This window comes from Sorex araneus, chromosome 2, assembly GCF_027595985.1.
Source record: "Sorex araneus isolate mSorAra2 chromosome 2, mSorAra2.pri, whole genome shotgun sequence".
Lineage (NCBI taxonomy): Eukaryota > Metazoa > Chordata > Mammalia > Eulipotyphla > Soricidae > Sorex > Sorex araneus.
This window is the reverse complement of record NC_073303.1, coordinates 34,512,599-34,539,554: the sequence shown is the minus strand read 5'-3', so window position 1 is coordinate 34,539,554 and position 26,956 is coordinate 34,512,599. Positions and strand designations below refer to the sequence as shown.

At 45.0% G+C, this 26,956-nt stretch overlaps 1 protein-coding gene across 2 annotated transcripts in view; it reads right to left on the bottom strand.

The window, feature by feature from the left end:
- ZNF609 (zinc finger protein 609) overlaps window positions 1–26,956 on the bottom strand; it is a 170,124-nt gene that overhangs the window by 122,509 nt on the left and 20,659 nt on the right. The window contains exon 2 of one of the 2 annotated variants that reach the window (XM_055126449.1): window positions 17,221–18,094. The exons of the other annotated variant lie outside the window; for it this stretch is intronic. Coding sequence (XP_054982424.1) covers window positions 17,221–17,967 — 747 coding nt within the window. The 5' untranslated portion in view covers window positions 17,968–18,094. The remainder of the gene's footprint in view (window positions 1–17,220; window positions 18,095–26,956) is intronic. 2 annotated transcript variants of the gene reach the window in all.

Genomic DNA, 26,956 nt, shown 5'->3' with positions numbered 1-26,956 from the left:
CAGATGCACAGGACACATGCTCTGCTGCTGAGCAGCACATCTAGTACGAGTCTCTCCTCTTACTACTGCATGCTTAGGGCTGACAGCTTGGGCTCCGCCACTGGGACAACATCTGTCTTGTAAATTCAGACTCCTAAAATTGTGGCCCTAGGAACCACAAATAGCAGTGTCGCATAGGCCTACTGTGACCCAGGGCACTGCTACCTGTGGTTCCTAGGGCCACAACAAAGTGTGTGATCTCTGCTGCCCTGCAACCAGGACTGTCAAGTTTGTGTGAGCCACAACTCAGTGTGGCTGGAGAGAGTACAGTGGGTAAGGCACTTGCCTTGCATGAGGCAGACCTGGGTTCAATCCCCAGCAGTCCATCTGGTCCCCAGAGCACCACCAGAAGTGATTCCTGAGTGCAGAGCCAGAAGCAATCCCTTAGCACTGCTGCATGTGTCCCCCAAACAAACCTAAAAAATTGATTCGGAGGATCTGTGGCACAGCATATATATATATATTTGTGATCCCCAATATCTCTACATATGACTCTAGGGGACTCCATAACAATTTTATAAATAGGATCACTGACACTGAAATGGCTGATCTATCTTAAAGATTATACTTATCAGAATTTCAATCATTTATTCTAATCAAACAATTAGCACTGCACTCCTAGATTGTGCTTAGATAACCTCAACAACTACAGAATGTCAAAGGGGGTTGGAGGAGAATTGTGAGCCACCTGTAAGACTCTTGAGTCTCACATGGTATCTAAAGAGCAAGACACAGCCACATTTGGAAAAGGCAATAGCAAGAACTATTTTTAAGAGTTCCCAGAAAGAGTAATGGGGATTCCCAGAAGCTACATAATGGAGCCAATGTCTTTTCCACAACAGTGGTGGTTTCTAACCGAGAGGTCCATTTAAAAAGGACCTGTTGACAAAAACAACAAACAAAAAAAACCCACATACATACAAGCTTAGGGTTCCCAGCTGTAAAGATCTTACTCTGCAGGACACTTTTATTTTATAAAAGCTCTGGAAGTAATTCTGCCATGTACTTTCAATCTAGCAGCCTTGGCACCAGGCTGATTATTATTTTCTTTTATCTCGTGCATCTCTAGTTGATTTACGATGAATGCGTGTTTACATACTTCCCTACAACTCTGCTTTTCACTAAGAATTTATTTTGGGGGAGGAGGATATTGGATGGGCACCATAGAGGTGTTAGGGCCAACAGGGTTATACCAAGCAAAGCTCAGGAAACAGTGTGGTAACAGGGATCAAAACCAGTTTCAGGATATGCCAGCATATGCTCAGCCTTTTGCACGATCCCCACAGCCCTCACTAAGGTTTTATTCAACATCAAGGTGAATACCAGACAGATGAAGGAACTATTAACTAAGAAATACAACTTCTGGGGCTGGAGATACAGTGTGCCTGCCTTGCACGTGGCCTAACTCTACATATAATCAATCCTGGCAACCACCACATATAGCCCCCTGAGGCCCACCAGGAGTGATTCCTGATTGCAGAGCCACAAGCCCTACGCACCACTAGGTGTGGCCCGAAAACCAAAAAATAAATTAAAAAGAAAAAAAGAAACATCATCTCAGAGCTGAATTAACTGGGTATCAGTTTGTAAAAAAGTTATTTTTACAATAAGGATAACTCATCACTAAATAAAAACAGGGGCCAAGGAAGATTTACTGGCTAGACTAAGCACATGTAAGCACAATCTAGCATCTGCTACTAGGAATGGAATAGGTGGATTCAAATTTAAAAGGCAATTGTTTTTTTCCCAGGCACAGTGCCCAGTTGTACTTTCCCAATGAATGACAACATTGCAAGTTGAAAACTGACCGCTTTCAAATATCTAAGAATTGCCTCTTATAGTCAGTAACAAATTTACAAAAAAGAAGTACCTCAATCCTCATCCATTTCCTGGCTGTTAAAACTGTCTGAAGGAGTTGTAATTATTTTAAAGGGCTCAAGTCTGCATACTTCAAGGATTACCAAAAGCAAATAAAAACTTTCTAAAGTGGAAACTCACCTTTGGTCCTTAGAAAAAAACAATTCCAAAGGCCCAAGTATATGACTGACTAAAGACAAAACTTGACTTTAATGGGAAAGAGCGAATAATCATAGCTCTTCGATTTAAGATCAACTAAGATGTATTTCCGCAAAACTATCCCAAACTAATCAAATAAATAACAGAACCTCGACACTCAATGGCTCTAAATGCCCTACCAAATCTCTCCTCCAGTCTCCCTGGAAACCACTGGGTTTGACTGCTTGGGTGTGACCCAGTAGGATTTAGAGGCTTGACAATCATATGTTTATTACTTTGGTTTTGTTTGGGGGACACCAAGACTATATCCAGTGGTGCTCACCACACCATGTGATGCTGGGCATTGATCCTGAAGTCCCATGCTGCCAGGAACTTTTTTTTTTCCTTTTTGGATCACACCCAGCGATGCTCAGGGGTTATTCCTGGCTCTTGCACTCAGGAATTACTCACCAATTATGGTACTTGGGGGACCATATGAAATGCCAGGGATTGAACCCGGATCAGCCACGTGCAAGGCAAATGCCCTACCCGCTGTACTATCGCTCCGGCCCTGCTGCCAGGAATTTATTTCAGCTCACTGAACTACGTTCCTGGCAACTTCAACCTTTCTTTGGTTTTTGAGCCACATGCAGCAGTGCTCAAGCGCTCAGGGACCATTCCTAGGTGGGGCTCGGGGGATCATACAGGGTACCAGGGATCAAACTGAGACTGATGATGTGCAAGGCAAGTGCCTTACCCACTGTACAGTCTTTTCGGCCTCTGTGATGCAGCCGGAATAGCTTCTTTTGCCAGGGAACCACAGACAGCAGAGCTGGCAGCCTCAAATTGTAGAGCTGAGGCCAGAGTTGAGCTTGGCACATGTGGGACAGTGGGGATTTGAACTCATGATCATATGCATGCAAGGCAGGCATTTGAGGTTGTTGCATTATTCTTCTGGGCCTCCATGAATTTATTATTTTCCAAAACCTCTAGGGGCTAAACTCTTCAAAATCTCTAAGATATCCTCTCCTTAATTTCACAATCTTTCTACTCAAAGATAATAACATTATGGCATCAGTCATGCATAACACTTACTGAATGCTTATGATATGTTAAGCACTATGCTGAGAGCTTAATCTTTATCTCACTTAAGCCTCATAATAACCCTATGAGGTCATCACTTCCATATTAGAGATGAGAAAAGTGATGCTTAGAAAAGGTGAATCTTCTGCTCTTCAAGTTTCAAATCCTCTATATTCCTTTCAAATTTAGTTTTCTATCAGTTTGTCTGCAAGGATAAAAAGATATACCTATCAGTCAGGGGAAAAAAATCATAAGTGGGTCACTTGCCTTGCACACAGCCAACAGTTTTGATCCCCAGCTTCCCATATGGTTTCCTGACCCCATGAAGACTGCAAAGCCAGGAGTAAGCCCCCGAGCAATGACAAGTGTGACCCCCCCCCAAACAAAGAAAAATATCATAATGTTATTATTTTTAACCTTTTTGGGGACGGGGCACTTTTGTTTTGGGGCCACACACAAGAGTCAGGGTTTCCTCCCAGCTCTATGCTCAGGAATCACTCTTGGTGGTACTGAAGGATCATATGGAGTACTGGGAAATGAACCTGGGGCTACCCACTGAATTACTGCTCTATCCCTATTTTTCACTTCTTAAAGCTTCTGGTGAAGTTGATCTTCACTATTCAAAGGTAAGGATATCGAACTCGATTGACAATCAGTACAAGTGCACAGTTAAAAACACAAAATGCTGAGTAGACTCAGAGTTTCTAATTTGAGGGTTTGTTGAAGCCCATATTCAAGTTTATAACAAGTTCCTACGTGTACATGCTCTTTATAAAAAGTCAAAAAAAGCAACTACTCATGTACTCACCACAGAGTACTTCCAACAGCAGAAACACTTAAAAAGCCCCTGTAGGCTGTGAGAAGTGAAAGACTCCTTTATAAGGGACCAGAGCAGTAAGACAGGGGTAGGACGCTTACGCTGCACCTAGCCAACCTGAGTTCAACCCCAGGCATCCCATAGGGTTTGCTGAACATGCTAAGAGGGGTTCCTGAGAACAGAGCCAGAAGAAACTAACCCCTGAACACCGCCAGGCATGGCCCAAACCATCACCCTACCCCACCACTACCCAAAAAAGGGGAAGAAAGATTCCTTTTTTTGTCCTTATTTCATAAAGCCTCCAATGTAACCTAAGACATCAAGATAATGGAAATTGAGAAAAAGGAAAATCCAGGACAGAATGATTGTGAATTCTGCTTAGGTACTCCCTTATTATCCACATTTTACTTCAACCAGAAAGGTATTTCCTTTGTGTCAAGTCTCCTAAGCAAGATAAGACTGTTTTCTAATGCTGGGAGAAAAAATATTGAAAAAACCACTCTGTCCTATGAACAGAAAAATCTCACAATGTTACAAATTCCTCTATTTCTCCATTGGTATACTATCCCTTCATCACAAAGTTATTCTTCCTCTTCTGGGTTGGAGTGATAGCACAGCCTGAAGGATGCTTGCCTTGCACGAGGCCGATCCAGGTTCATCTCCAGCATTCCATATAGTCCCCCAGCACCGTCAGGATTAATTCCTGAGTGCAGAGCCAGGAGTAATCCCTGAGCATCGCTGGCTATGGCCGCCAAACAAAACCAAAACAAAACCAAAATTACTCACTTACCCAAAACTGACCCAAAGTCTATACTTTTCAAGGAATCTTAAAAACAGATTATATTAGGGGTCGGAGAGATAGGACAGTGGTTAAGACACTTGCCTTGTGTATGGCTGACCTGGGTTTGATTCCTCGTACTGCATGTGGTCCCTTAAGCTTGACAGGAATGATCCCTGAACACAGAGCCAGAAGTAAATCCTGAGCACTGCTGGGCATAACTAAAACAACAACAAAAATATATATGTCTATCTACCTATCTTTTTATAAATGTCATCTAGGATGAACAACTTCTGGAGTTAGGATCTGTGTCAGCCAGCTAAAGCAGCGATTTTATTTTTTTATTTTATTTCATTTTTTTTTTTGCTTTTTGGGTCACACCTGGCAATGCACAGGGATTACTCCTGGCTCTGCACTCAGGAATTACCCCTGGCCATGCTCAGGGGACCATATGGGATGCTGGGATTTGAACCCGGGTTGGCCGCGTGCAAGGCAAACGCCCTACCCGCTGTGCTATCTCTCCAGCCCCTAAAGCAGCGATTTTAGTGTATGTTCTTTGTGTGTGTGTGTGTGTGTGTGTGTGTGTGTGTGTAAGAGAGAGAGAGAGAGAGAGAGTGTTTGTGTGTGTGAGAGAGAGAGAGGGAGGGAGGGAGGGAGGGAGGGAGGAAGGGATGCTTTCAACCATGACTGAACTACACCAAGAGAAATATACTTTAAAATATTAATACAGTCTGGCACTATCCTGACGCTAATCCTTCCAGGCCCACCCCAAATGACACAACTGGGAAATTAGAGAAAAGCAATCTCCCTCCTGCTCTCCATTTTCAGAGCTCTTTCCTACTCTTCCTCTACAGCTTTGCCATGCACAGACTTTCTATACTCACACACAGAGATAGAACATGCATGCACATACAAATAACTCTCAGCAGGAACAGAAATCAAAACCTAACCCCATGGTGTTTAAGTGAGCAAGTCCAATTTTCTTCTTTGTAGCCCCTGACACATGCTGGCTGGAAGCCGTCTGGAGTTTTTTCTGCCTTGTTCCTGCACCAGAAGACTCTACACTGCGGGTCAGGAGATGATAAGGAAATGAACAGTGTTAATTTCCAAGGCCTCTGTGCACAGCCCTGTCAGCAGCTCTGGAGGCGGGTTACTCAAGCATGGCTTGAAGAGTGAAAACCACAGCCACGAGAGCTTGGGGCAGCAGGCAGTGGAGGGAAGCTCTCAGTTATGCAAGTCACTGCCACCTCCAGCCTGAAACCCTGTTGCCTCCCAAGATGAGCTCGGCTGGGAAAAGCTCTTGTACCCAAATGGCAGAAATACAAGTTCACACTGGTGGAGGAAGGAAGATTAAGGACTAGAACTTAGATTTCTCATGCGCTCTGGGGCAAAAACAAAAACATTTAGCACTCTCTGTTCCAGCACACAAGGGATTGCATGTACTGGCAAATCCACAGGAACAGCTATCCATCCAACAGACCCAACTCGACACCAGGGATGTGACCAAAAAAAGAAACTTAATTCATATGAAACCTGAAATCCAACAGGCTGCTTTCAATAGTCTTTGGAGCCAATTTTTGGTCTCCCTCTGAAGCCTCACTATAAATACCAGGGCTTGAGAACATATTACCAGCATGAAAATTCCCCAACCCAGATATGGAACTTCTGAGCAGAATGCTGAATGCCCAAAAGCAAAGTCTTAGCCAACACACTTATCTACTCATAATGAGATTCCAGTAAAAGTGGAATGAGGTTAGATTTCACTCCATTTTTGCCTACAGTAGACAGGCACATTTCAACTCAAGTCCTTGTATCTGTGGGGGACAAGGGAGAACTGAAGAAGAACTCAAGGGCTCCAGGCCTCTCCCCGTGATCATCTGGCCTAGCCGTGTGGACCTAAACGTTTAATGCTCAGTCTCAGTAGTGCTGGGAAACCAAGGTTATATTCTGTGGTGCATGGAAACCACACAAAGGTAGGGATCAAAATCGAGGCCTCTTGAAGCAAGGCCTGTACTTCAGCCCATTGAGCATCTCCGTAGTCCATAATTTCCTTTTCCTTAGCGTGTCAAGTCCAGCACTGCTCTACAATAATTATGTCTCACATGAATTAACTTTAATCTCACAATTCTATCTAGAGTACTTTTGTTTCACTCATTTTATAGATGAGAAAACAAAACAGTTAACCTGCTCAAGATCACTCAGTTAACAGGGGGCAAACTGAGATAAAAAGTTATACCCAACAGTTCATATTGAATTTGAATTTAGAATGTGGGTCTTTTTTTTTTTTTTTTGGATGGCCTAATCAGAACAGCTTGTAAAAGAAGGAAAAGGAAGTATTAAAGGTGGCTCAGTAAAGCGGGGAGAAAGAAGGAGCTTCAAAAAGAGTGCTTCTTTCTCTCTGCTTATTCACCAGAGCAGCCAGTTCCTAGGGAAATGCCCGCCTTAGGCATGGATCAGGAATAGTACTTGCATGTCAAAGATGTGCATGTCCCACCATCCCCACAAGGCAGCCATCAAGCTGTGCCTAGGGAACACTTCTGCATGGTGTCAGGGTGATACCTGCCACTCAATTTCTTGGGGAGCCGTGGACTCTGGCTGGAGTGGGGAGCTGCTCTTTGCGGCAAAGGAAAGACATTTCTAACCTCGGCACAGGCACTCTACATATGTTGCCTTCCCTCATAGAAAAGAATCTCAGGAGGAGGCAAAAAAGAGAAGCAAGACAAGTTTTATTGAACAAAATTTACTCAGAATTATGTGATGGGAGAGAAAGACAAGAAATATGTATTCTAGAGAAAATACGGGCTTCTACAGCAAAGGAGAACACAGGCTTGAAAGAGCAAGCCTAGGATGCTGATTTTGTTTGTTTGTTTTTGTTTTTCTCTTTTTGGGCCTTAAGAGAAATGATCACTGTATCACTGTCATCCCATTGCTCATCGATTTGCTCGAGTGGGCACCAGTAACATCTCCATTGTGAGATTTCTTGTTACTGTTATTAGCATATCAAATACGCCACGGGTAGCTTGCCAGGCTCTGCTATGCGGGTGAGATACTCTTCAGTAGCTGGCCGGGCTCTCCGAGATGGGCGAAGGAATGGAACCTGGGTCAGCAATAAAAACGCCCTACCTCCTGTGCTATGGCTCCAGCTCTTTTTAGATCACACATGGCAATGCACAGGGGTTACTCCTGGCTCATGCACTCAGGAACTACCCCTGGTGGTGCTCTGGGGACCATATGGGATGCTGAGAATCAAACTCGGGTTGGCCGCATGCAAGGCAAACACCCTATTCGCTGTGCTATCACTCCAGCCCCGGATGCTGATCTTTTAAGTCAAAAGTGGCTCCCAACTGATGTCTTATAAAGAAAATCCACCAAAAAAACGAAACAAAACAAAATTTGTTTGTTTTGGGACCACACTGCTCTGTGCTGAGGTGCCCCCATGTCATGTCAGGGATCAATCGGCCACATGCAAGACAAGTGTCTTAACCTCTGGACTATCTCTCCAGCCCATCAGCTTTAAAAGAGCATAGTAACTGTCTAAAAGTCTTTTGAAAGTACAGACTTTTGGTACCCTACTCCTGTACCAGATCTGGAAGGTTTCTCTTCTTTTAATTTTTTTGGGGGGAATCATTCCTGAAGGTGCTTGAGGGAAAATATGCAACACCAGGATTGAAATAGGGTTGGCTACAAGAAAGGCAAGGGCTCAACCTCTTGTACAATCATGCCCAAGAATTTACATTTTTGATAGGTGACAATGCACTTGATTTTTATGGGTCACATTTTCAGGAACTCAGCTCTAGATAGTAGACTGTAAGTTTCTCTAAACCCAAGAACTATCTTTATTCACCAATGTATTCCCAGCACAAAGTATAATACCTGACATTTAAAATGCATTCAATGTAACAAGTGAGTGAATGAAAAGTAATGATGGTATCTAACGTATCCGCATCAACAGTTAAGAGCCAAGCCAGAGAGAGAGTACAGCACATAAGGTGCTTGCCTTGCACTTGGCTGACCTGGGTTTGATCCTCAAGACTGAACACAACCCCTTGAGCCCCTCTAGGAGTAATCCCTGAGCACCAGGTGTCCCCTCCAACACTCCCACCCCCACACAAACCCCCTATGTCCAACACCTGGGCAAGAATGTTCCTTAACTGTAATGGCCAAAATTGCCATTGCCAAGAGTAGCAAATGCCTCAACAATAATAAAAATTGAGCAGAAGGCAATATTCCAGAATACCCACACCTACCCAGCCAACTCATGATCAAAGCAGCCAATTTAAAAATTAACTTTCCTGGGCTGAATAGATGACCAGGGCTTCAGTGCATGCAAGTAGGAGGTCCAGGGTGTAATCCCTGAAACCACACGTTTCCCCAACTACCACCACCAGGAGTGAATTCTGAACACAGAGCTGTTTAACAGCCCTTCTGAATAAATAAATAAATAAACAAATAAATAAATAAACAAACAGGATGTGTTCACTTTATAAATAGAAGGGCTGGAAAGATTGGAGGGGGGGGAGAAGGTGCTTATCTTGCACGCAGCCACCCCTGGTTCAATCCCTAGCACTACCAAGGGCAGCTCATACCCCCCCCCAAAATAGGGTGGATTTACTGTCAACTGTAAATGGCCATCCTTTATAAACATTATTTACCACCTTCCCAAAGACACCTAAATTCAAAGAATCTTTGAGTGTCTACAAAGTTGAAATCAGTATGAAAGACAAGTGAAAGTCAGAATATCTGGACACTTAAGAGACTATGATTCTAAAGTAGCTCTTAAAATGGTAAAACAAGTGGGCCTCTCACAACAGTCTGATCTGTTAAGAATGTCGGAGCAATAATATGCCCCAAGAATTGTTCCAATGCCTGGTTTTCAAGACCTCGCTGGTCTTAGTTTCCTTCTCTATAAAGAAGTTTGGGGCAGAGAGATTATACAGGCCCTTGCCTTGCATGCAGCCAACATGGCTTGATCCCAGCACTGCAAATGGTTTGAGCATCACCAGGAGTGAGCACAGGGCCAGGATGGCCTCTGAGCAACGCCAGGTATGATCTCAATCCCTTTCCCCCACACCGCCCTAAAGGAAAGAAGTCTTAAAATAAGGAGCCTGAACAAGATCATCTTTCTCTGGACCCTCCTTGAATTACAACATCCAGATGGAAAATAGAGCTATAAAGAAAAAACAAATTAAGCTCAGGCTCCATGGTAGTTAGAGCATTCTGTCTCACAGTCCTATCAACTTTTTAATCTTTTGAAAGAAAACCGCCTCAGGGTTTCTGGCTTCAGGAAGCAAGGTGGACTGCTTCCCACCAACAGCCAAGGCTGAACAGCTTGCTCAGTGGAAGGTGTGAAGAGAGCAAGCCTCAGATCAGGAGGAACAGAGACGTGACCTTGGCAAGACAAGGGGGCTGGAAGGCATCAAATCAGACAGGAAAACAAAACCAGGGCAAATGGAGATGCTCCTAGCACACAGGCAGAATACACAAGCATGAGAAAGCGCAAGAGCTGCAAGGGCACTTTATCATTCCCTCTGTACCTGTTGGAAGAGTGTGTGTAGAGGTCAGGAGGCAACGAGGGGGCAGAGTTTCTGCCTGACATGATCAAAAGCAGCAGCAAAAGGAGATGGGAGTGGGGCAGGAGCAATAGCACAGCAGGTAGGGCGTTTGCCTTGCACGTGGCCAACCCGGGTTTGGTTACCAGCATCCCATATGGTTCCCTGAGCACTGTCAGGAGTGATTCCTGAGTGCAGAGCCAGGAGGAACCCCTGAGCATAACCTCGTGTGACCCAAAAAGAAAAAAAAAAAAGAGAGAGAGAGAGATGAGATGGGAGCTTCTCCTCCAAGTCTCTTGGTTCCAGGTTTCTTTAAATACTTGAAAAATCACTAAGATCATTTAAAATCATTAAATCATTTTAAACCTCTGATTTCAGGCCTGGCAGAAGTGTAACAACACACACCAACAAAGAAAGAAAACACACATCAGGGCCAGAGTACTAGTATAGTGAGTAGAGCACAGGGCCCACCCAGGTTCAATTCCCAGCATCCCATACAGTCCCCTAAGCAAGGCCAGGAATGACTTCTGCATGCAGAGCCAGGAGTAACCCCTGAGTATCACCAGGTGTGGCCCCACAACAAAACAAAAAGAAACAAAAGCCCACACATCAGATTCCTGGCGTAGAGATTAACTTCTTTCTTTGCCTGGCAGGGTGGCTAATACAAGCATGAATTCTGTGACCAGCACATAGGTGCCCGCCCTCCTCCACTTAACCTCTGCTTGAGGCAGACATGTGGGAGGGGCCGCAGCCAGCTTGTCACCAGTCCCAAAGTAGCAAAACAGGCATGAAGGCCACATCCCTTTGAGATACAAATCCTGAGCTCTTTGAAAACGGAGAAAAGGAGGGGCAGCAATGGGGTGTCAAGAATCCCAGGCTCTTTTCCTAACAGATTCTTACCCAGATAGGAAGAATTTGGGGAAAGTCCCAATATAAAACCAACTGGTTGTTTTGGTGTCACATACATGGCTATGCTCAGAATCCCTCCTGGTGGGCTTGGGGATCTTCTAACTAGCATCAGATGTGTAAAAGTGCCTTATCCCTATACCACCTCTGTGGCCCCTATTAAACCATCTTAGCAAGGGAATGAAGGGCGCACAGTCCCCCTGTGAAATCCACTTGCATCTCTTTGAGTCACACCTGGCGATGCTCAGGGGTTACCTCCTGGCTTTGCACTCAGGAATTACTCTTGGCAGTGCTTGGGGGACCATATGGGATGCTGGGAATTGAACCTGGGTCGGCTGCATGCAAGGCAAATGCCCTACTCACTGTACTATTGCTCCAGCCCCTCGCATCTCAATTCGAGGTTTTCAGCTTTCTCCCCTCTGGAGAAGTGTGCTCTGTGTGGAATGAGTCCCCACATACTTCTCCAAGCTATTTTACTTCGTTGTTTTGTCTTCTCCTAAATTTCTTTTCTGTGAGGGAAAAACCTGGATAGAGGTTAGGGCTCACTTCCCTTTTCCTGCAAAGAACTCCTTGCTCCAGCCTGAGCCCACAGCTTCCCAAGAACTGCATGGTGGGGACCTGTTCCCTCACTACACAGATCAAGTGGCTTTAAGGCAAAGCCTGACAACAGTCCTAACCCCTGCTGCGGTGACCAAGGTAGAGGGCATTCTTCTTCCCTTCCTTCCATGTGGTGAGTATGCTCTCAGGAATCACTCCTGGCTCTGCACAGGGACCCTATTTGGTGCCAGCAAGAGAAAGTGGGTCGGACGCATGCAAGGCAAGCACGACTTCTCCAGCCCTACAGCACACTTTTCTTGAGGTTACCTCCCCCTACCCCACTCCAACCACATTACTTGTATTATAACTGGCCTGAGAGCCAGGAATCAGGTGACCGACACCATTAGTCATGGGCTTTTTTTGGGGGGATTGGAGGGAGCCACTTTTCCCTCCAATCTGCAGCATGATTAATCAAAGTAAAGGCAAGGGAACAAGCAAAAGACAGAGGATCTGATGTTTATTCTGCAGTTTATTCTGCAACGTTCCCTCCGTTTCTCCAGCTGGCAGGACGCATGCGGTAGGGTTCCACAGCAACAATATGGAGCTGGAGCAGCAACACCAGAGCCCGATAGAAGACATGTGCCTGGCTGACAGAACTTCCTCAACTCTAGTTTGAAACATCTACCTTGGTGACGGGGACTCTGAGGCAGAGGCCTCCGGATAGTCAAGGGCTCCCTCAGTAGCAAGCAGCAGGACAGGACAATTACATCTTAGCTCCCAATAGCCTTAGTTATTTTATTCTTAAAAGGGATGGCAGGGACTCTAACCAAGATCCTTCCCAACTTTTCTGAGTCTTCCTGCATTAAGAAGTTCCTAGTTCAGGGCCAGAGTGACAATACAGCAGATAGGGCAATTCATGGCAGACCTAGATTCAATCCCCTAAGCTCACAAGGTGTGATCCCTGAGTGCAGAAGTAGGAGTGAGATCTGAACACTACTGGGTGTGGCCCCCAAACAAGCAAAAACAACAACAAAAGGCAAGTTCCTAGTTCAGAATATGTAATTCCTCAGGGGTCTAGGGTGTAGATCACTTGTCTTACATGTGTGAGTCCATAGATTAGGATCTCAACACAACAAAAATAAAATACAATAAAAGTATGTAATTCCTGCACTATAACTGGAACATATTTTGCTATTTCAGTTCTGCTACTTGTCCCATATGAAAGAAACATTCCAAACCAAGGTCTTGAATCTTACCAAGATCTTAACATAGAATAACTTTAACAATGTTTTCAAAACAGCTTATAGCTCTCACATTAATCATCGAACACTTACCAAACAACTATTAATACTTCCCACCTTAGCTGGTTTTTCTCAAACGCTGCTCCTTCACACTATCCCTATCCTTCCACCCAAACTCCTTTCCTATCTCCAGGCCAGAAATCTCTCCTTGGATAGTGTTTTCATTTCTTAAAAACACAGTTTCACTCGGGGCGCCCTGGAGAGGGGCGGGTGAGACCTTCCCCACCCCAAGGGACCCAGCCCCAACCTCCACAACTCAGTTGCCCCCATACTCACAACACTCACGGCAGCTCCACACGCCCGGCCCGAGCCTCATCCATGAGTGAATTCTGGGAAACCCAGGTATGCGGGATTTTGTGACTGAGAACTCTGGGTTCAATGGGACCAGAACGATACCCCTGCCTGTATCCCCCTGTCTCTGTCAACTCAGTAGTGACACCCATGACCCACCTCTGCTGGTGTCAAATAATCCCATCATCGGCCACCATGCAGATCGTTTGCCCTTTTCTCCCTGAAGGGAGCAACATGACAGTTCTCCAGAACCATGTCGCAGGATCCCGTGCCAGACTTTTTCACTTGGGGTGCCCCGGAGGGAGGTGGGTGAGACCCCTCCCTGCCCCAAGGGACCCAGCCCCGGCAGCCGAAACTTCCATTACTCAGCCACCGCCATGCTCACAGCAGCTCTCCACACGCTTGGGCCAAGCCTCACCCACAAGTGCATCTATTCTTGGACTGCACGGTCACATTTGCAGCCGCACAATACTTCAAATCCATACTCCAGGATTACTGCACTATAGCTGACAGGGTTCAAAATAGGAGGCAATCAATCTTAGAGGGAAATATACATTTTTTAAACAGATTTTTATATATATATATACATATATACACACATATATATAAATAAAAACACAAGCTCAACTCTTTTTTTTTTTTTTTGCTTTTTGGGTCACACCCAGTGATGCTCAGGGGTTACTCCTGGCTCTGTGCTCAGGAATTACTCCTGGTGGTGCTGGGGAGACCATATGGGATGCCGAGGATTGAACCTGGGTCGACCGCTGTGCTATCACTCCAGCCCCACAGGCTCAACCTTTAACAACACATTAGTGATCTCTGACAGGACTTAATGGCCCCTGGGTGAAATACAACAATCCTCACACTTTCCTCTAAGGATACTTTTTTCTAGCATTCTCGGCAGATTTTCCTAACAAACAATACAGAATAATTATTTCAGTTCTGCTTTGGGGCTAAGATTGGGGTCTGGGATGGAAATATCTGAAATATGGTGATAGGAAGATGTAATGGTGGTGGGACTGATGTTTGTTTGAATATTAAATGTAATCAAATATTGTGAACTAAAACACACACACACACACATTTAAATTAATTTCAATGGAAAAAGGTTTGTGGAAAGGCACCCTTAGAACAAACTGTTCCAAAAAGGTTGTGGAAACAATAAAAGGCAGTAGAAAGGTTCTTTGTTAATAGTACATCAAATTGCTCAGCAAATTTTCTGCTTGTAAATATTCTTTTATGTGGCCAATCGGGGTTTGGTAACTGGCACCACATATGGTTCCGAGCCCCCACCAGAAGTGGTCCCTGAGCACAGAGCCAAGAGTAAGCCTGAGCATCGCTGGGTGCAGGCCAAAAAACTAAAAATACCTTTGTGAATAGTGATGAATAATGCTGTGTCTGAGCACCTGCCTTGTAAGTATATGGTCAAGAGTTCAAACCCCTGGTGTCACACATGCACACAGCACAATCCCGACACCTCTGTTGTTAAGCCTAGCAGCTTTATTATCTGTGAATTCTGGTGTCCAGAGAGATTTCCAACTACAGTCAGGTGTAGGCAAGCACCACAGAAAGGAATGTGAACCCTGGCAAGCATCACAATTAAGAGTGCCAACCCTGGCCAAGCACCAGAACTTGAAGAGAGGCCCTGGGGAGAGCTGCAGGAGTACTGTCAGGCACATGGGCAGTCACTGCAGCAACCACAGTTAGAACAATGACAATGGGCCAAGGGAGGGGAAACAAGTTTCCTTAGAGTTAGAAGAATTGAAAATGAAAATCCTTCCCAGGAGCCCGGGGAGAACTTGACTGCAGAGCTTTAAGAGGCTGCAGGTTCTGCACAAGCATCACACCCACATACAGGGGCCATCCTCACCGCACTACTCGATGACTCCAGCACTATAACAAGTGTGATCTCCAATGCACAGCAACCAAGAGCGCAACTGCCAGTGCACGTTAAAATCCTGTGTGCACCACAACCCAGCATGTCAGAGACCAGGGGACCAGAACAGCTCTACAGGGAAGGGAGCAGACAATGTCCCAGTGATGCTTTCTTCCCCAAACAGAAGCATATTCTCTACCCATTTCTGTCCTGTTCAACTGCCCTGTCTCAGTCTCTGTGAGACACAAGGTTCATAGCACAGCACCACAGTGTTTCCTTAGCTAAACGCACTATCTCCTCCCATAGAGTCACCCACCCAGTCCCTGGACATGTAAGGGAGCACGGGTTCCGTTTGTTTATCTGTTGGGAATTACCATGCTAATTAAGACAAATCCAAGATGAGGTTAAGCATCATTAATCCTTTCACCCACAGATTTCCACTGGGTTTAGGAGATTGCAACATGAATCAAGAATCCTAAACAGGAAAACAAAGGTCACTCTCAGAAGTGGCCACTTCTGCACAGGAAGAACAATAATTATCAACATGAATTTATGGTAAGAATTTCCTGAAGCTAGGTGTAGGGAATAGTGTTAATGGACCTGAACAGAAGCAAAACTCTTCCCACTCCCAGACCTCTTTGAAACAATGTTACCCATTTGCACCAAGGAGAAAATGGTCAATCCCAGACAGCACCAGATGAGCTAAACCAGTAGGCAGCTGGAATCCACTCTGCTGAGGTGGACCAAGGCATCTGCCACTTATACACAGGCAGTCTCAAGGGCAGCTGCCAGCGGTAAAAGGGAATGAACTCATGTAATTAGTGTAAGAAAATTCACAGCCCTGTTACCAGAGGCACCCAGATGTTCCTAATATCCCCAAATGTGCCAGAGGCTAAGATCAAAATACCAATAGTAAAGAAATAACTGGTAGAAACCAGCCCCGATGCAATCAATGAGAGGCATCACCATGCAGACACACACATGCAGCCTTCCTATTTATTAACACGTACACAGGGAGATAGGTATTCCCTGTTGCAGCTGATGTAATTACAGAGAAATCAATTTATGGGGCATCTGCTGGGATCAGCTCAAAGCACAAGGTGTGCAGAACAAGGAGCAGAAAATCAAGAGCCAAGGAACAACTCATTACCAGGTGAGCTGCCTGGCAGGAAACTGGAAGCTGCCAAAGGCTGAGCTGACCCCAGACTCATGCCCATGCAATGTTAGCCCTGCAGGCTCCGTTTTCTGACTAAGCTTTTCTTCCCAGAGGAGGAAGTCCCCTCTTCAGAGGGGCTGAGGCACCGTCCTTCCAGGAGGAGCAGAAGGTGAGGCTGTCATTACACTGCTTGGCAGCTATGAACAAGCAACAGACCTTGATTCTCTGTTGTCAAGGGAGATACCTCCCAACATCTACCCCTTTAGAGGTCAATGAAGCTTTCGCAATGACGCTTTCACAGCTGCAATACTGGCTCCCAAGAGCTGACAAATGAAAGAATCTGCGGTGGAGCCAGCACCTTTTGTGACTTGTCTCCCGCAAACGATGCCCCTTTATTTTTTCAGCAGTCACCAGCAGAACACTTGGTGGGTACCATGCCAGGAAAATTTTTAACCCTTTTCCCTTTGAGACTTAATAGCATTACCATTCCACAGAGAATAGCATTCAATCTAAAGCTGGTATTAATGAATTTATCAATGACTTTGAGTATAAAATGTCAATCAGGTTGTGAACCAGCACATCAAGGTTTGAGGGAATAAGTAGGTGAAGTAGAACTGGACAAGGTGGGAGGTTCTCAACTCAACCCATGGAAAATGGAATTGAACAAGTAACTGCTCCCAACAATATTCCATTGTAAAATGTCCAGCCTGTTAATGAGCAGGAATTCCCTAATTTGGAAGAAAACCACATCATTACCAGCTGCTCTCACCTTGGAAATCGGTCAGTACCCACACACTAATTAATAATCTTCCCACAAAGTACACAGAGCATTTGGCAGTCAGTCCAAGCAGATCTGACTGTCAGCAGGCAGCCAGAGCCGGCCACCTCTTACCTTTTCAGACTTGACTTTCTTTAGCAGGCGACACTCATTCTCCCCTTCCTCAGGCTCCGGCTTAGCTCCCAAAGGGTTGAGCGCTGCCCCAGGCTCAAGAGCTATACTCCCGAGAGGCTCCACAGCTCCTGTGTCCACCCCGGTACTTCCGTCATACTGCCCACCCCGTCCTCCCAAGGGCACTGGCTGGAGGACCCCAGGATCCTTTTCTGTGCAAGTTCCCACTCCTTCGCTTCTCTCCTTCTTGCTCTTAGATGAGCTGTTCTCCTTCTCCTTTTTGGAGCCAGCTACACTGCGGGAGGCCTTAGCCACCTTCTCTGAGCCCTTGGGAGCAATAGTAGCAACCAGGCTTCCTGCATTGGCACCGTCTCCCGAGCGTCCCTGCACCTCTTTCTTGCTAGCTGCTCCCTCACTGGGCGTGAACAGGGAAGTCCCCAGAGTGGGCTTGCTAGTGTCCTTGCCACTCTTACTCCTTTTGGATTTGGATTTGCCTTCCTTCCCTTGAGGACCTGGCACTGGGGTCACAAACTTGATGTTGTCGGGTAGTGTGGCCACGGCATTGGGAGCCGGGATCCCCACCTCCTTTGAGCCTGACATTTCCAGTTTCTGTTGGTCCTTCTCCAGATCGGCGTCCAGGTCAATGATGAGGTTCCCTACTCCAATGTCCCATTCATCCCCACTGTCGTATGTCTCAACCGGGTTCGAATCCACTCCTTTCCCTCCGGAGGCTCCACTGCTCAAGGACATCTTAGAGTCAACGTCCCACCTCAAGATTCAAGGCTCTTCCTTGCCCCCAGCTTTCCTATTTTCAGCTTCAGCTATGTGCTCAGACCTGCCACAGTGGTCAGTACATGCCCAGTGGACCACATCATTGCTGGAAAAAGAAAATGCAAAAAGCTGTTAAAGAAACAACACAGGCAAGGAGACAGCCTGAAATAAACTCCCACATGAAACAGTCTCTTCCTTAAGCAGCTAGCACATCACAAAAGACAAGATAAGCAGGCTCGATTGTATTTCTAACTCAGTCACACTGGACTGAAGGAGAAGTTAATTCCCACTCCATGTCCCTGTGGGAAAGAACGCAATTTCCAATCACCAGGAGATTCTGTGGTAAGCCTTAACTAGGAGGCCTCTAGAGTTAGTTCCCCATTCCTGACAGACTCATGTCTACTGCCACTGCCAGTTGGTGACTCTCCCTCAGTACACACCCCGGGACATCACAGTCAAACTCCAGAACAACTTTACTCACACCCCCATTTCTCCTGGTTTCTCCTTGAACTCAGAGCATGGTCTATGGAAAGCTCGAAAAGCCATCCACTAACAAGCTTGACCCAACGAAAATCATATACATTCGGTGTCATCTCCACTTGGGGGTTGGGGCTGGAGGAAGGAGTCTTATGGTGGACAACAGAGAAAAACAAAAAACAAGCAGAACTGGGAAAATTGCAACTTCAGCACAGGGATAAATTTTCAACAAGAAATAACCCTCAGAGGAAGTCAATGTCAGCTAAGAGAAGAAAATGAGTTTTATTAAACTCTAGGATTCAAAGTATGAAAAAATAAATTGAATTCAAGTGAGGTCTTTTTTACTTCCCAATACACTTAAGACACAGAAAAAGAGAAAAAAAAATCAATAAATGAACAGTATAAAACTACTACCAGAGAGGCCTGAGTGATAGTACAGAATGTAGGGCCTTGACGTGTCTGACCCAGGTTCGATCCCAGGCATCCCATATGGTCCCACACTACCACCAGAAGTAATTCCTGAATGCAGAGTCAGAAGTAACCCCTGAGCATCACCAGGTGTGACCCTCCCCCCCACAGACACACACAAACTACTGCCAGAATGTGAGATCACATTTTTATATTCATATGTAAGATGGATGGCAATTTATCACAAAAGATCAGGGTCTCAAGTTGTCTGAATCAAAGGGAGGTGATAGAAAAGATCATTTCTTTCTCTCTGGTCTCCTGATTCATGAGACTGTATCATCTAGAAAACCTGGCAGACAACACAAACCTGGCAAGGGCCCACAACTTTTCTATCCATTTAAATGTAATTCTCAAAAGAAAGGAGAAAAAGCAAATTAGTGGCGACTCAATGAATCTTACAAAGTGGACTTTTACAAACAGGATAAAGACAAAAACTAATTTCTGACACTCTCAAAACTGTCTCTTTCAAAGAACCAAGGTATAGGATAAAAGAGGTTGTCATCCAAGGACAGCAAAGATGTATCAAGTGAATGACTACCACCATGGGGGTTTCAGAAAGGACTGACCTTTGGTATGGAGCAGGCCCAAGTATGCCAATAGATTAAGCTGTAACTCTGAGAAAATACATCCTCACTCAAATTAGAGTTAATGCCAACAGCAACCACATACCAATAGCATCAGGGCTACATAGGGATGAACAGAAAGTGTGTGAGGCATAATGTAGGAGCTATGAAAAATGCTCATGGCTAGAGAGAGCACAGAGGGTTATGGCACTTGATCCTGGTTCAAATTCCCAGCACCACATGTGGTCCCCTGAGCACCACCAGGGGTCACTCCTGAGCAGTACAGGACTAGACACCCCTCACTCCAAGGTAAAAAGAAAAAAACGCTACTCATTACTCATGAGGTAAAGGAAACATAATCCCTGAAGAGTTAAGAGAAATGATTCCGTTGGAAAGGACCTAGTATTCTAAGGGGAAAAAAATAATACAATGTTTAAAATTCTCAATGCTGCACAAGAAGACTGGCTTTCATGAGCTAGTATAGGATAAATGAGTTCACTATTTTTTTTTTAAATTGCCTGCTATGTGATAGGCACTATACTACATGCTGGGAATATAGCAGTGAATAAGTAAGACAGTACAACAGTGGAACCTAGTACTGAAACAGTATTATTGTGTGTATGAAAGGGGGGAGGAGAGACCCACCCACTGATGGCTTGCTCCTGGCTCTGCACTCAGGACTCACTCAGTGGTGCTTGGGGAAATCATGGGATGCTGAGGATGGAACCTGGGTGAGCTGTATACAAGGCAAGCACCCTAACCGCTATACTATCTCTCTAGCCCCTTTTTCTTTAAAGAGTTAACAAAAGAGAAAATCTGGAGATGGACATAGAAGTATTTCAGTAGAAAGAGATCTCATTAAGATGATGGTGGGGAGCATGGGCAGAAAGACAGTACAGGAGTTAAGGCTTAAACTTTGCAATGCAGGCTACACGGGTTTGATCCTTGGTACCACCTCATCCTCAAGAATCTGTGGGTGCAGGGGCCAGAGAAATAGTAGTGGGTAGGGCATTTGCCTTGCATGTTGCTGATCTGGATTTGATCTGGGGTGGATCCCTCACACCCATATGGTCCCCAGAGCCTATCAGGAGTGATCCCTGAGTGCAGAACCAGAATTAAGCCCTGAGCCGGGTGTGCTCCCCCCCACAGAAAAACAAACAACAGACTCTGCAGCTCTAGAGGCCCCAGCACTGCTGGGTGTTACCCCGAAGATTCTACATTAAATTTCAGGCTGTGTTAAGGAGCATTAGGAGGGGGTTCACCAAAGCACTTCTTGAAACATCACTCCCAACTAAATAACAAGAGGGGGTCAGAGACAAAGCTGTGCATAAACCCATGATGTGGATGCAGAAGACCAGGGGTAGATCTTCAACACCACCAGGCGTTCAACACCCCCAGAGCACTAAACCAGGAGGAACCCCTGAAGCACACTAGATGTGGCCCAAAATAAAAACAAAAAGAAGAGTTGGAATGGTAATACAGAAGCCTTAGTTTCTAAGATAGAAACCTTATCTAAAATTTAAAAAAAAAAAAACCTAAGAGATTACTTGGGACAAAAGGATTATCATTAAAAAGAAAAAAGATGGGGCTGGAGCAATAGCACAGTGGATAGGGCACTTGCCTTGTACAAGGCCAACCCGGGTTCGATTCCCAGCATTCCATATGGTCCCCTGAGCAGCACCAGGAGTAATTCCTGAATGTGTAGCCAGAAGTAACCCCTGTGCATCGGCAGGTGTGACCCAAAAAGCAAAAAAAAAAAAAAAAAAAAAAGCGAGAAAACTAAAAATTAATTAAAATTTACACAGACATCAGAAAAGCAGAGAACTGACATGTGGGAAATGAGTCATTAAACACAAGAATAAGTCACAAGAAAACCTGAGATAATTTTCCAGGATGCAGATGAAAAAGCACAAAGAAAACAAGGAAAACTGAGAGAGATTAAAGCATTTAATAAAACTGAAAGGAAAAGCAGAAGAGCCTACATCAGTGGGGGGTGGGGCGGGGGAGGTTTCCAGTGCAGACATAATGAACACCATCATCAGCTGAAAAAGATCTTTGATGTGGATTGCAAATTCAGTAAAATCAATTAAAAAAGTCAAGCCTTCGGGCCAAGTGGCTGCAGTGTCTGGTCACATCACTGGTGCAAATCCTGGCACCACATATGGTCCCCTGAATATGGCCAGAGATCACTCCTGAGCACAGAACCAAGAACTGCACCTGACACTGTTGGATATGGTAGAAAGACCGAAAATAAAAGGTCAACCTGAACACATTACTGCAAAATTTTTAACTACTCAGGACAAAAAATAGGGTAATTTCAGACTGCTCTGAATACTAAATATCACAAGAGAATAAAGAACATACAGGATCTTATTTTATTTAAAAATTGGCGGGAGTGGGGCTGGAGTGATAGCACAGCGTGTTTGCAAGGCAAAAGGGTGTTTGCCTTGCACGCAGCCAACCTGAGTTCGATTCCCAGCATCCCATATGGTCCCCTGAGCACCGCCAGGAGTAATTCCTGAGTGCAGAGCCAGGAGCAACCCCTGTGCATCGCCAGGTGTGACCCAAAAAGAAAAATAAAAATGTAAATTAAAAAAAAAAATTGGCGGGAGTAATCCCTGAGCATTGCTGGATGAAGCCGAAAAAACAACAGCAAAAAAGTTTAATTATATAATAACACAACATCATATTTAAAACTGACACAGGACTGGAAAGATAGTACAGTGGTTAGGACACTGTCCTTACACGGGCTGACCTGGGGATAGGCAGGAGTGATCCCTGAGAACAAAGGCAGGATAAGCCCAGAGTGCCATTTGGGTGTGTTCCCCAAACAAAACAAAAAGAGCAAGAAGTCATTTCCTAACAGAAAGGGTCTTAGATTCTGCTATTCTTGGGTCCAAAGAATCCAGAAACCCAGCTCTCCTAAACCAACAGGCTTCCTAGTAACTCTGGTGGTGTATTTCCAACAATACACTATGAAACTGCCAAGGATTCATCGGAATGGCTGCAGCAGCCAAACCACTTCTCATCGGCTCTCTACAGTATCCCTAGCTTTATATAGCTAATAATCAAATTTCTGGCAGAACACTGCAGAGATATTTAACCCCAGGAGGGAGGGAGGGTAAGTAACATGCTAGCTGGTAATGAAAAGCACCGACCTCCTGCTTCCACTGCAGACAAAGTACAAATCAGGAGAACAAGCAGCCTACAGAAACCACAAGGCACTTGGACTTCAAGATGTGGCATTTCCCCTCTTCTTTCCTCCTCTAGCTGGACTTACTTCCTTACTCATCAGCTCTGGAATTACCTGGCTCTGCCATTTGTGCTATACTGCACCTGGTCACCAAGGAACCTTTCTCTGTGTGAATTCAGCTAAGGAACTGGGAAAAAAGTCATGACAATCACTCCCCATTTCCTATACCTATAACAACAGAAAATTGAATCCTAGTTTTTCTCTCCTGGATCCCAACACCAGCTCTCAGAGTCTCTGGCCCAAGACTGGTTTTAGCTTTGTGGACACAGCATGGGTCAGTCACAGCTTTCTTTAGATCACAGCACTCCTTTATCTCAAGAATGAGCATCTCCTCCAGAAAACTAAGACTGGAAGTCTTCATGTGAGGTCTCTGTCCCTGCCCAGAGGACATGAGCAACATTTAATCCTGCTTCTATCCAAATAAATAAGGGCTGTCCTCTTCCTGCCAGAGTTATTCCTCTTAAGAGAGCTCAAAGGGGTTGCTTTAATTCCAACTAGCCACAGATAATCCATTCTAAGCAGCAAGCTGTCCAATGCGCTTCCACTGTAAATCCATCTGCCCTCCCCTCATGCGCTTTGGATCAATCTTTGCAGTGCTCTAGAGTGAATGCAGGGTTTCACACATACAAGGCTGAATCAATCTTAATAGGCTCTACCTCAGAGTTGTTAGTATATAAAATCTGCCTTGGAACAGACAGGTCACAGACATTCAGACATGAAAGTGATGCCTGGCTAGGTTGATCCTTTCACAAGTTATATTGACAAACAAAGGGGGGAGAGGGGAAAGCTATGCTAAATTTTGGGTTGTGGGAGGTAGACTGGCTCACTGAACTTAGAATCCAAATAGATGATTTCTGAATTCATATTTCTAGTGACTCTAGCCATGTCTCAAGGCAAACAGTGTCAATAAGTATTAACAGTCTTGGGGCTGGAGATAGTACAGCAGACAGGGTGCTTGTCTTTCATGTCACCAACCCAGCTCTGATCCCTGCCACCACAGAGAGTCCCTCTGGGACCTACTTAGAGCAATTCCTGAAAACTGCCAGGTATGGGCCCCAGATAAAAATTTTTGCACTACAATGACCAAGATAAATAAATCTTGCTTCAAAAATCTACAGAATCGGGGCTGGAGCAATAGCACAGTGGGTAGGGCATTTGCCTTGCACGTGGCCAACCCAGGTTGGATTCCCAACATCCCATATGGTCCCCTGCGCAGCACCAGAGGTAATTCCTGAGTGCAGAGCCAGGAGTAACCCCTGTGTATCGCTGGGTGTGACCCAAAAAGAAAAAAAATCTACAGAATCAAGGCACCACACTTAAGGATCATGGTTTTAAAATTCTGGACTATCTCGTTTATCCTTGTTTACCTCCAACCCCTATTCTTCAAATGTTATGAGGTTCACAGAACTGATGGCCCAAGGAACTATCAATTAAACCAATGAATACAGCAAAGTTGATAAATTTGAACAACATTATCCCATCTTCCCTGATTTTCAGGCTATCCACAAATCACTTCATTCCTAGTTTTGGGTGAGGCTAGAACATGTAAGCAATACTAATTGACTCACCTAGCTTAAAAACAGGCATTATCCCTCTCTACCTGCCACATTACTGAGAAACACACTCATCAACTCAATTTCCACCTAGGACTCTAATGAAAAACAATCAACTTTCCTGTGTTTCTCCCTTCTTACAATTACTGTAACATAGGAATGATATCATCTCAAGTACCATACTCTCAAATCTCCAGTGAGGATCAGATAAAAAATTAACAGTGCCAACTTGAGAAGACAACCAACTCATCAAGGATCCTATCTATTATCATGCGTCACCTACGAACAGAAGAACCAAGAGCATCTATTAGTTCTAGAGTGTTTAGATGCTGCATTTCATGAATAGGTTTGTGGTGCTCATAGGGTGTTCTGCTATTCCCAAAGACTATTGGGCTGGACCTGATTGATTTCATGTGAGCAATTGACACCTCTACCATTAGTTACTCAACAGAGCTCAGGTCTGAGCCTTACTATTTGTTGATAGAGCTCTGTGCTGGCATACACTTGGCAAACAGTCAGAGTCTAAAGCATGTAAATAATCCAGTCCCAACCCTATAAGTATTCCTTCAGTAGAAGTGGTCTAAAGAGCCTCTACATTAGGCCAAGAAGCAGAAGGTAAAAAATAATTTAACAAGAAAGATAATTTCACCATTCCCACTTCCCTAATAATTAAGGAACAACATGTAGTGCTTTATCATTTAAATCTCATCCCCAGATAAACCTCCCAAGCTAAATAAAAAGAAAAAGATGAAAAATTCTCCAGGAAGGGGCTGGAGAGAGAATACAGCAGGTATGGTGCTTGCCTTGCAGAAGGCTGACCCTGGTTTGACCCTGGTGCTGGTAGGATCCCTTCAGCACCAACAGGACTAATTCCTGAATGAAGAGCCAGGAAGAATCCCTGAACACTACCAAGGATTTGCCAAAACAAAACAAAGCATTCTCAAGGAAAATGTGAATAAGAGAGATGGCAGTGAATTAGGAGTGCTAAGAAATGGATGCTCCTCATTAAAATTGTACTAAGGCATAAACTTTTCTGTATTTCAATCTCAGCTCAGAAACACAGGTTAAATTCACAGGCACAAGAAGAAAGAGAAAACAAAGTGTTTTCCAGGAAATACAAAGAATTACCTTAAACGTTTTATATTCTAGACCTCATCTCCCTCCCTAAGTCATATACACAAGAGTCTTCCTAGAGCCAGAGGAATAGCCCCAAGGGCTGAGCACGTGCTTTGCGCAGGAGGCCCAGGACCACGTGACCCTACCAGCACTCTGGGAACAACTCCTGAGCAGAAAGCAGAAAGCCACAGTAGCCTTTCCAGGACCACGTGTGTCACCTCTGCCCCCTGCAAACAAATCAAAAGATTATCTTCCGATTAATTATTTTTCCATAGTTAGTTTTCACTGAGTGAAACACCATCCCCACACACCCCCAAAAAATTACGGTGAAAAAAAGGGGCCGGAGAGATAGTACAGCAGAAAGGGCATTTGCCTTGCATGCAGCTGATCCAGGTTCAATCCCCAGCATTCCATAAGATCCCCTGAGCCTTCCAGGAGTGATTCCAGAGTGCCAAACCAGGAGTAACACTCGAGCATCGCCAGGTGTGGCTCCCTACTCCCACCCCCCAAAAAAGGGAAAAAATCAGAAGGAAAAAAACCAGATGGACTCCACAGGCGATAACCACTTCTTTAGCCTCACATCAATCACTTCTGTTCCCACGCTTACTACCTCAGGACCTTTCCCTGACATTCCCTGTGATAGCCTACTTCCCAGTGTGTGTGAACATCTGATTCACACTGACTGTCTGCAGTGGCCTTCAAGAACCTCTTGGGACCAGAGCTATTGCAGTGGGCGGGGTTCTTGCCTTTCATCGGCCAACCTGGGTTCAAACCAGCAGGGGTGATTCCTGAGCACAATCAGGTGTAGTCCATAAACAAAATAAAAAATATTATTATTTGGGGGCTGGGGATATTGCTCAGCAATATTATACTTGCACTGCATGTGTGGGGCTCTTGATTCAATCCCAGCACTGCAAAAAAAAAAAAAATAGTATTTGGGGGGCGTGGAATGCAGTTCAGCAGGAAAGCACAGTCCTTGCAGGCTTGAGACCTGGGAGTTGATCCCCAGTTTGGCAAAAATAAAACTACAGCGTTTGGGAGCTGGAAGACTGTTTGATGGGTTCAGACCCAAAGCATAATCCTAGCAGCACATGAGACCCCCTTCCAAAACTGTAAAGGGGAGCCCTGGAGGCCCCGAGAGCATCATCAGGTGTTGCTCTAGTAACACCCTGACACCCCCACCCCCACTGGACACAAGCATTGCCAGGTCCAAACATTGAGATATCTGGCCTGTTCGGAGTGGCCTGAGTACTGTTTGGTAGCCCCTTCTCCACTCCCCAAAAGTAACTTGCAGTCTGTTCTCAGTAAATATTTTGGCCAATACCGACTAAATGAACACAATGGGCAAAGTCTAACAAGGTAGTTCCCACATTTTAGAAACTGTCTAGGGGCTGGAGTAATAGCACAACAGGTAGGGCATTTGCTTTGCATGTGGCCAACTCAGGTTCGATTCCCAGCATCCCATACGGTCCCCTGAGCACCATCAGGAGTAATTCCTGAGTGTAGAGCCAGGAGTAACCCCTGTGCATCGCCGGGTG